The 11,570-nt window shown below is 42.0% G+C and overlaps 1 protein-coding gene across 1 annotated transcript; it reads left to right on the top strand.

The window, feature by feature from the left end:
- Window positions 1-254: 254 nt before the first annotated feature.
- On the top strand, window positions 255-1,705 carry LOC147610325 (glycine-rich RNA-binding protein RZ1C-like). The gene is made up of 2 exons (XM_086786157.1): window positions 255-594; window positions 820-1,705. The coding sequence occupies exons 1-2, from the start codon at window positions 484-486 to the stop codon at window positions 1,462-1,464; spliced, it is 756 nt and encodes a 251-aa protein (XP_086642283.1). The 5' UTR covers window positions 255-483; the 3' UTR covers window positions 1,465-1,705.
- The last annotated feature ends 9,865 nt before the right edge of the window (window positions 1,706-11,570 follow it).

The following is an 11,570-nucleotide window of genomic DNA, read 5'->3' as shown; positions in this document are numbered from 1 at the left end:
AAAGCTGCGACATAGCAGGAGAATGCCACACAGATACTTGGGTTGGGAGCCACGTTTAAATGCGGAGCACAAAATGATCGACCGGCCTTCAGCTTTGGTGATCATGTGAGGGTGCTATGGAGGTGTTCTTATGCCATGTGTGTATGCTTATGTCCGGCCTAGACAGCATTTTCCTTTGGGAAATGTCCGCATGGTGGGAAACAAACAATACAATTTCCCAAGAGCGACGTCACACGCATCGGCACAGAAAAGCCACCGCTTGTAAGGCAGTGTTTGTTTTTAGGGCTTCTTGGCCCCCTCCCTAGCAAATCGTGTTTCTACCCTCCTGCGGCGAGCATTTTGCAGTTTCTTTGCCGACACGTTCGCAAGCTCCCACTTTCTTTCTGTTTTCCGTCGCCCACGTTCTTTTTCTCTCTGTTTTCTGCGTTGCCCATCTTCTTTTTTCTCTGTGTTTTGTTGGTTTTGTGTTACAGGATTCGAAGCATGGCAGGGTTCGAAGACTTTCGTGTGTTTGTGGGCGGCCTTTCATGGGATACTACAGACAAAAGCTTGGAGCATGCTTTTCGACGGTTTGGCAAGGTCGTGGAAGCCAAGGTGAAGTTCTTAAGACCCATATTGTGCAGTGGTTCACTGTGTTGCTGCTATACAGTTCGTCCAGCGCTCCTCTGCTCTCTCCTTAGACCCATGTTTTTACAGATGGGTTTGTCGGATATGTATAAACCCTAAAGACCCACGTGTATACGGCTTGTCCAGTGGTATTTTTCTAGTGCCCTCTGTACTAACTTAGTACGTGATTTTTATATTTTGGTTTGGAATCAGGTGATGCTTGATAGAGGCACTGGGCGCCCTCGGGGCTTTGGCTTTGTCACCTTTACTGATGACCAGTGTGTGGAGGATGCTATCACCGAGATGCACAATGGGGAGCTTGATGGTAGAATCGTATCTGTGAACAAAGCTCAACCTCAAAGGTTTGGTGGGGAAGATTACATGTATGGGGGTGGAGGATACAGTAATGGTGGGGGCAGAAGTGGGTACTCACGAGGTGGGGGAGGTGGTGGCGGAGGCGGTGGTGGTGATGAGTGCTTCAAATGTGGAAAATCAGGTCACTGGGCCAGGGAATGTACTTTTGGTGGCGGCAGTGGCGGCCGTTTCCCTCCTAGGTATGGTGGCAGTGGTGGTGCCCGAAGTGACCGCTACGGGGGCGGGGGTGGACCGGGATATGGTGGCCGCTATGGTGAAAAGGAACAAGGTGGTGATCGCTATGGTGGTCGTGGCCGTGGTCGTGATCGATATGGTTCAGATCGCTATGATGATGGTTATGGTGGTGATGGATACGAGCGAGGCAGTGGGCGAGCAAGTGCAAGGTATGGTAGTGGTGGGCCAGCGCGATATGAAGGAAATTACAGAGATCGATCTGGGCCATACGATCGACCGAGTGGTCGGTCTTATGATGATCACTATTGACAAAAAAAAGTGGTTGCATATCTTATGCTACAAGCTAGTTTGCAGATCACCTCTTTGGTCAACCCGCTTTGTTTTATTGGTAGTGACAGTATGATAATGTCTGAAATCAGTAGCCAAAATTTGAAAGTTGTCCCTCTGGTCTACTCTGGTAGCAGTGGTAAAACTTGAAACTTGCACTGTTGTAAGGTCAGCTTTCAGCCGAACTCTTTGATCTTCTAACATGACTGAAGCAGTTTTATCTTGGGAGATGCATCTTTCTGGGCAACGCTGTGGCATGTCTACATTTTTAAAGTTCCACATTCTGTGCAACAGTATGGTTTTGGAGCAGCAGCAAGTTAATAGAGGTTGATTTGTTCTTGATTTGGGCTGCTCATATGTGGACAATGATTAGGCTTGAATTTTGTCTGCTGATACTGCTCGTGGTATGAGGAGTGACCTGTGGGAATCCGGTTGTTACTACGAAAGTTTTTACATGTCACTCTGAGCAACTAACTTGTTTATTTGTGGTTTGTATGAGGCTATATTTGTTGGGCATTGTGGATGCGGGTGGCAGCCTTGGGCCTTAAGTGTTGGCACTGCATTGAGTAATTGTGGGGCTAAGCTGCCTCTGGTTGACAAAAGAGCCAGCACATTTTATTGGGAGATCAGATTTATGGTACAGTGCTTGAAAGTTTCCCCCGTAGAAGGACCGCTACATGGTCGTGTATGGTTGCTGGCATGTCAGAGTGAACTGTGACATGCCAGCTGGGAATGCTGGTGTTGGGTTTTTGATCATTCTGAGGGGTCTGTGGTGTGTCCATGACATTTAAGCGACCTGCCCAGCTTTTCTCTCTAGCTGCATTCTCTGTTTCAAGTGGGTCAATTTTTGACCTTTGCAAGTGGACTTATGCTTGGACAAAGCCTGTTAGGTGTGACTTTGCTAATTATGGCCCAAGATTTAAACGTGACTTTGGTTGAAAGTGCAGCCCTAGAGTGGTGCCTGGTGTAACATTCAGAAGGTGCACAAGAAGTGAGCTACCATGGTGCTTAAGGGTGAGACACTTGTTTATACTAAAGAGCTGCCAGTCTGCTTGGCACACGGCTGCTTGACAGTGTGAACTACACCCTGGCTTCATATCATGAATGAATCCTCTTAACAAGTATTCAGTAATATCCATGTTGGACTCGAGGTTTCTTATGATCCCATGTGTTGAGATTTGAGTTTACTGAACTTGTTAATGAGTCACTCAGTCAGTCTGTGGCCCCTTTCTAATCGGTTCAAGATATATGTGCTTCATGGACTATGTTCCTCACTTTCTAAACACAAGTTCAAAGTCCTATGGATGGTACTAATTGCAGCATATGCCGAACATGGGTGTTTTGAGGAGAAATATATACTGAGATTGATATCATGCAGCATGATGGTAGGGTGCAGACTTCTACGCATGGCCAAATCTAAGGGTGATAGAAGGTACAGGCACGTGAGCTGGGGTAATTGTAGGACTGGTTTTTTTTTTGGGCAATTAATCAATTTTAAAAGTTGGAAGGACGTGTCATTCATTCAATGCTGCATGGCTTACTATTGCCTACATGAGAAGGGATGGAGGAAGGCTGGTTGAAGCGCATTGTGTTGGAGCGGTTAGCTGTCAGGTATTGGTGTGTCTAGTTGCAGCTCTAGTGGGTCAACTACCAGTGAGGCATATATATTTCAGTGATAAGACAGAACTAAGCTGAAATTTTGTCCTTGTGTTGTTGACTGTAATATGGTTGTCTGGTTTGTGGACGTGATTGGCATGCCAGCAGGCAATGGCCTGTGCTATGTTTTATGATCATTTTCAAAGGTCTTACTTTTCTAGCTACATACTCAACTCTGGCCTGACCTATCTATCGTTGACTGGGTCATATACCGTGGTTTGTGTGGATTTGCTGAATATGGCAGTTGACTCACTATGCCTTTTATTACGTTAAGTGTGTCTCTTGTTGAAATTGCAGCCTGACTGATATCTGGAAGTGGAACTGGGTGAGGGGAGCACCATACATCTAGAAGTTGCATGGTGATGGTGCTTAAGCTTGGGATGCAGTGTGGATTTTTTGAAATAGCAATTTTTTGAATAGTTCATTGTTGATAGATCTCTGCTGGTCTACTCAGCACACCACTACTTACCATGTGAAGCACCTTGTCTGGCACTGAAGGAAGTTATTTGTGATCTCTTGATAATTTTCATGAGGTTACCTGCCCAAATCGTATAAACAGTTGTATCTTCCACAGTTGCCACCCACATCGGGTATGTTTCAGGTCTATGTTTTTTGCTAGCAAATGTGTCGTAGAAGAGATGCAAGCATGCAGTCTGTAATATGCTTGCTTATTCAACAGAACTTGAGTGAATGCTAAAGTGGTCACTTTTGCATGGTAATAAGGTTCAGGCACATGCATGTTGTGAGAATTCAAAGGGTTGACCTTGCAGCAGTACCCTGGTGTGTGTGATTTTTCAAATCAGAAAGAGTTCAGGTTTGCTTCCCTCACACACGAAGGCCTGTCTAGTTCCATCTGGGATGGTTTATTGTCTCTAGAGAAGTGTTGCCTTGACCTTGTTAAGTCTTACCCAGCATTGCTTCCATATAGAGGCATCATCTTGGTCCAGCTTGCTGTGTGATCTACGAAACACTTCCAACTAAGCTCCCTATGTTAATTGCAAACTAGACCCCAATTAACAAGTCACTTGCTGCCTAAGAGGTGATAGTCCAAGTGGTAAAGTGTTTGCCTAGGACCGAAAGGTCTTGGGTTCAAACCCTGCTTGGACCCCTCGGCGGCACCTCTCATCCGTGCTCTCCATAAGCTTCCCTTTTTGCGTCGATCGTGTTCTGGCCGCCTTTCCCAGGAGGACTCCAGTGTAGCCCCTCCGCTCTCTGTGGTCGAGTGTGCTCGTCGCCCTCTTCAGAGGGCCGCGTAGATGATCTGGTAGCTCACGACACCAGCATGGCTAGGACGTTGAGCGAGTTGTCATGTTAACTATTAGTAGGATCTCTCTCTCAGGGAAAAAAAAAAAAAACAAGTCACTTGCCATGTGCTGTCTAGCAAAACTAGTGGCCGTGATGGTTTTAATTTGAAACTTTCCATTTCCATCCTACACGGGGCACACCATCTTTCCCCTCTTACAATGAGGGACAAATACTTTTCAGTGATAATTTATTTGCCAGAGGACATGCCATACAGGTGAACTTGTGAAGTGGCCTATAGAGCCCTTGGAGATTAGATATTGGGAAAATTCTCCAATGGGAACTTGTGAAGCGGCCTATAGAGCCTTTGGAGATTAGATATTGGGAAAATTCTCCAAAAGGAATTTCCTTCACTATAGGCACTGGGCAGTCTCAAGTATTGGGCTTAATTTAGCCCCCGGTCTAAGGTAGCCAAGTCCTCAAGTGCACCTTGGTGTTGGCTGCAGCATTGCTTCCATGTGTGCACTTGAGCACCTCCTCAAAGCAGAAGTTTATGGAAGTCGCCAAAGTAGCTCTCTATGTAGCCCAGCACAGTTCACCCCCACCTGTAGTCTTGGACTACAGCAATGGTTCCATGTGTCTGCTTGAGCGTCTTCATGTTCATTTGCCACCACATGAATGCAGGAGTTAATGGAGAATTTACAGAAGCATTTTATGTGGCCCAGCTCAATGATTCATGCCCACATGGTAGCCTGCAGCGTGGCCCTAGTGCCACAATTTGTTAAGAATGTGGAACAAGGACAGTATGGCTCACATGTAAGTGGTGTTGCAGATCTAGCACAATGCTGAGGAAGCATTCTTTTATGGGCGTTTTGGAGTCCTTTGACCTTTTGTCAAAGGGTGGTTATCTAGTACAAATAATCATCACTCTAGTCTCTAGTCTCTAGAGCCTAGAGTCTATTCTCTTAGCTCTACTATCTAGTCTCTACCTCAAGCATGGGCGTGTGGATAATATCACACCCCAAATCTTGAAAATGCAACGTGTATCCTCGGTTCATCTAGCCTTCGAAATGTGCAAGGCTATGATGCTAGCAATGATCTCCCATAATCACCAAGCTCCAACATTGCTTAAAGGACGACTGTGTGCTTAAAGATCGGCTGGTTGCACCCTTGTGTAAACTAAACATAAATGATTGAGCCCCAGTAGATAGGAGAATATTGCTTTAGGCTAGAGAAAGTTGCAAATGACAGTTGGGCACATCAAAGCAAGAGTCACACAAGAATGGTGATTGTCATATTGGTTGTATCGTAGTGATAATGGCATATACTTATCATATATCACACAAATAACTATCTGGGTAGGGCAATTCCTCTTCGGAAACCCGTCGGGTATGCAGAGTTTTTAGTGGGTGAGCTTAACGGCAAGTCTCACAGTACCTAGGTTCCCTCGGGAGTTCTTGGTCGTTGTCGTGCCCAATCTTTGGGTCTTCTAGGGTCATGCCCTAAGGAAGTAGCGAAACCGTCCTCACGACTGAGGCAACGAAGCTAATGACAAAAGTGTTTCTTTGTTCGAGTCTCCGAAACGAATGTGTTCGTCTTTGACCTCGGCTCAAAAAACAAAAAAACAAATAACTATCAAAACCTTGAAGAGAAGAATACACTATGAATAGTGGATGAGTTAACTCTAGTGCAAGTAGGTGCCATATCAACCGAAGTCTGGAAAAACAGAAAGGCAAGTAAATAGATAGTTTTTTTCTGATGGAAGAGTTAAAATTCAAGAATATAGCTTTTTGTGATGGAAGAGTTATGATTCAAGAATATAGCTTTTTGTGATGAAAGAGCTATGATTCAAAAATATAGCAAGCCTAAACCACAACCAAATTCTAATGATGTCTTTGCCAAGTGTGACATTCCACCGGATGTTTCTTTGTAGGAAAGATAGCTTTTCGTGATGGAAGAGTTACGGCTCAAGAATTTAGCCGTCCAGATGTCTTTGGCAAGTGCGACATTCTGCTAGATTTATCTATACCAATGTGCTTTGCATATTATGTGGGTAGTGAAAAACCAATTTGAAATTCTTTATGGGTGCATTGAGAATAGTTTCACCACAATGATTCATTTCTATTACAGACATATTTATAGAGTATGATATGTTTTTGTTGTCTGTGGAATGCTACTATGTTTATACGGAGTTACTATCTGTTACAGTTTGTTATTGCAAAAATAGGCCTATTTTTTTACCCCTTTGTTTTTGCTTGTATACAAAAGTTATTGTCAAAAGTTATTGTCAAGGACTAGGCAAAAGCCACCAAGAAGGATGACTTTGTAGTTGATCAAGTACATATGACGATGACGAAGTTGCAAGGCACTAGTTTTTGTACTGAGTTAACAAGCAAACATGACAACAATAAAAAGCACTAGTTGTATAGGTTGAAAACAATACACCATACATGTGACATTTGGGAAAATGGCATATGGTTCATAAGTCTTATAGCCATGATATACTTGGTAGACTATGGTCAAATGGGCATCTAAATTAGCATATTCTAGATGCCTAGCTCAAGTGGAAGAGGATCTTGCTTTCCCTCAAAACCAGGCAATGGGTGCTCACTAGGCAATGGGTGCTCTCTTCAAGGCTTTCTTAGGGCTTTGCATAAGGGTTAATCATGTCCTAATCTCTTGTACTCCAACCTATATAAGAGTCTCATATCTAATGGAAGAGTACAACACTCACTTTAACTTTATCATCATTATGTTGTCATTAATCCTAATTTCATGTGATTAGTCTTAACCTTTCTTATTTAGCTTAATGTTACCTTCATCATCATGAGCTTCATCATCTTCTTTGATCCACCATGAAAACCAACATGGTCTCAGAGCTTAGTTCCATGATAATTTTGCTTGTATGAACTCTAGTTTATAATCTACTCTATTTTTTATTAGAAGTAATTGGTGATAATTATATTTTTAATCTTCTTATAGTGAAGGAGTGAATGCTCCTTCTAAACTCTAGCAAAGCTTAAACCTCAACGTGAAGGTTTCTCCCTACTCAGAGGTGCATAGGCATGGAGCTTCAATAGTGCAAAAAACTCGTAGAGTCGTCCTAATTTACATCACCATAGCAATAGTCGCTTACATTTTTGGGAGAAAATGCATAATTTCCTCCCCTCTAAGGGTTTTGGCACATGACAAATCGATCTACATCATCAGATTTAAAAAAAACGTTGCCTACTATGAGATTTAGGCTTGGGCTCTCTTTGAAAGTCTCATCAAAGCTTGACTATAGTATTTAATCTTGTTCTTATGGGCTTGAATCACTTCTAGACTCATTGCTATAGAAGTCCCTTGAAGGTTTTTTGAAGAAGATTTGTGAAAGAACTTCAATTTGACACTCCAAGTTGCCGCTTCTTTTGCACTAAAAATAGTTAATTATCTCTGTTAATCAAATGATTAATGCTAATCATCTAGGTGATTTTGGACCATTGGGGACATACTATAGCCTCCCAAAGCTTCATCTTGAGAAAACCCCTTGATTTGCTTCTTTGACGGTGCTCTATAAATCATGGTATTTTCTACACAAAAACTACTCTCAGTAATACCTTGATTAGTACTAATGATATGAGGTTTTTATGCTTGAATCTACATATTTGGATGTTGCTATACCTCTGTAAAGAATCAAATTAGATTTGCCCCTTGATTTGAGTTGTCAATTTGTTAATCCAAAACAAGGTATAAATCTACTTTGGAACAAGAGCTCATATGCATCATGTAAATCATTGATCATGCTCATTAATCAATTATACAAGGGTAAGAAACTAGTCATGGATAAGACTAAGACTCGCTTATGCATATTCATTGCATTATCTTTTGAAAGGGTTGAACATCATCATGTAAGGCTTTATAAACACATTGAGAAATTGTTTTATCTTTGCCTACATGGATTTCATAACACAATGAAATCAAGGATGAAGACCAAGAGTTACATGAGGAAGATCAAAAGCTACATCTACATCAAGATCAAGATCAAGAGCTACAACGACATCGATATGTTCAAGAGTTACTTTGGCAAGAGCTACATCAACATAAAGAAGATCAAGAGCTACATTGACAAGATCAAAACCAAGGAGGAAGCATCTTCGAGCAAGGAAGAAGAAGCCTCATCTGAGGTCATCTACATTAAGGACAAATGGCCTTCGTAGACTAGGGCTTGCCTACTTGTAGTCACCCCTCTATTTGAAGTGAAATGTAATCATAACTAGATGTCTAGCATTTGTCATCATAACTGGCATTGTAAACCTAATTGGAGTAAGACCTATAAGCACCAACATGGTCATCATAACCAGTATTGTAAACAGTAACTAGAGCTAGCATTGACATCATAGTAGCCATGGATATTTTGTTGAAAATTATACACCAAAATATCATGCATATGACATTGGGGAAATGGCATATGGTTCATAGGTCTTATAGCCATGATATACTTGGTAGACTATGGTCAAATGGGTATCTAAATCAGTTGATTCTAGGTGCCTAGCTCAAGTGGAGGAGGATCTTGCTTTCCCTCAAAACTAGGCAATGGGTGCTCACTTCAAGGTAATAGGTGATCTCTTCAAGACTTTCTTAGGGTTTTGCTTAAGGGTTAATCATTCCCTAATCTCTTGTATTCGAGTTTGTGTAAGAGGCTCATATCTAATGGAAGAGTACAACACTCACTTTCACTTTATCATCATTATGCTGTCATTATGTTGCCATTGATTCTAATTTCATGTAATTAGTCTTAACCTTTCTTATTTAGCTAATGCTGCCTTCATCATCTTCTTTGATCCACCATGAAAACCAACAGTATAGAGTAAAAAACAACAAACTGAAAGTAGATAACAACACCTCCTCCTTGGTAGGCAAGTAGATGTGAACTCAATATCTCCTAGGAGGCAGCTTTTGTATGAAAAGAATTATAAAGTACACAAAGCCTAGAGGGAGGTGGAAATTGTACCAATTGTCTATGTATTTTGTACTCTCAAAAAATGAGATTGGAAGCAAGGTTCAAGACCCCAATAAAAAAACATCACAATTAACTAAGGCTAAATCAAGAAAGCATGAACAAGTCTTGTATTGCTTCAATCATAAACTAACTACTAGGCAAAGAGCACTCACTTGCAAGAGGACGTCAGGTATGTGGAGAAACAAAACTTTAGCCTTGGAATTGTCTCAAGTTCTACTTTGAAGGCGTTTAGGTTTGGGACACATTACACAATGAGATATGCACCCCACCCCACCCCACCCCACCCCACCCCACCCCCCCTCCTCCTCCTCCCCCTCCCCCTCCCCCTCCCCCCTCCTCCAACACACACACACAACCTTTTCCCTATCCTTGCACCCCACCCCACCCCCCCCCCCCCTCCTCCTCCTCCTCCTCCCCCTCCCCCCCCCCAACACACACACACACAACCTTTTCCCTATCCTTGCTCCCTCTTCTCTTTCTCATGGGTGCTTTGAACATCTTGCTTCTTTAATGGAGAGCTTACAATGTAGAGGCTTTTTATTTCTATGGCTATTGTAGTCGAAGAAGAGGGTGATGGAGAAGACAAGGAACTAAAATTTTGAAGACTTGGGAGGTTCGTGTACATTTGAAGGGAATCCATGTGATGGGTTGTACCATTGACTAGCCATGGTTCCTCCATCTAGAGATGTACCTTGACGGTTGTCAATAATGAGACTTTGGTTTAGGTCTAATTATTATAAGTGCCTATTCATGTAAGATATGTCTGTGAAGTGCTAAGCTCATAACCCCAAAGAAGAAAAAGACCAAGAGACAAAAAAAAAGGTAAGGATAGTGTGGGAAAATTTTCAAAACTCATTCGTACACACCACACATGGGCAATTGCTCAAGATTGCCCCACGATTCCTATAAATGGTGAAGTACGATTCCTACAAATAGTGAAGCAAGCCCATAGTTTGAGGAAGTCAGAAGAAGACAAAGAATCACAAGCATTTCTAGCACAACTGATCATTTCATGAGAAAGTTCCACAATAAGTATAATGCAATGGTGATTGAAGGAGTGATACTAAATGGGGGAGACAGAGTAAATATCATATTACAAAAATAAGGACGAGGCTTGAAGGACTAAAGAAGACTCCATTCAAGGTGAGAATGGAATATTATAGACTTGCTAAACCCAAAGGTATGATCAATAATGTTAAAATAAAGATTGAAGATTCGAGGTAACTCTCAATCACATCAAAATGGAGGAAGTAGAACCTTGACTAAGAGCACAACTTAAGGGCAAACTTAAAATCAAGAAAGATCAAGGCAAGAGCTCAAAATTTAGGACATTCCTAGAGGCCAAAGGTGGCTTATGTGTAGGATCTAGAACATAAATTGTTATCACATAATATCATTCCTATAAGGGAGATTGGTGTAAGAAAGCCTATAGTTGACCGAGAAACCCAAGACAAGCATAAGAAACATTATCCTGTAAAATTTTAGGAAGAGAACCTGGGTAGTCGGGAGTCACCCTAAAAAGACCAGAGCAAGAAAAAGAAAAGGAGATAAAAAAAATTAGAGAAATAAATATAGGGATTCCAAGAGGGTGAGAAAAACTAAAGGATTCATCAATTTGCATGGGAGCATATAGATCTGAAAGGAGTAGATCCAATAGTATGCCAACACAAGATTCCATTGGTACCTGATGCAAGACCTATCAAGATGTGAAGATGTACCAATACACAAGGATGAATTCGGACTATTCTGAGAAGGTCAAGGGACGAGATTGATAATAAAGAACGAGAAATTGCAAGTGGAAAGAATTGTAGATATGTTAGAGAGAAGGGAAAACTTGGACAAACGAGTTATCTATGAAGGTCGAAGGTGAAAATTAAGGGCTAGGAATTAAGGATGCATATTGAAGGCCATGGTTCAAGAGGGTTCACACATGAAGGCCATGGCCTTCAAAAATAATACTAGAGGCCTTGGCTAAACGTTGAACTCAATTGTAGAAGTAGCCGTTTACATGGAATTCTACGTTTGCATCTCCACCATGATGCACAACACCACACTCATGCAATGGCCAGTGCTGTTAGAGCATCACAGACAAGGTCACCCTTAATAAAGGCACTAGGCTGCTTGAGGCTTCCCTAGACATTAGCACCTCCTCCAACACCCATGGCAGCTAATTTTTGGCAAGGAAAAA

The sequence above is a fragment of the Cibotium barometz genome, chromosome 49, assembly GCF_041138505.1.
Source record: "Cibotium barometz isolate CiBa-2024 chromosome 49, ASM4113850v1, whole genome shotgun sequence".
Classification (NCBI taxonomy): domain Eukaryota; kingdom Viridiplantae; phylum Streptophyta; class Polypodiopsida; order Cyatheales; family Cibotiaceae; genus Cibotium; species Cibotium barometz.
This window is presented reverse-complemented; position numbering and strand designations above follow the sequence as displayed.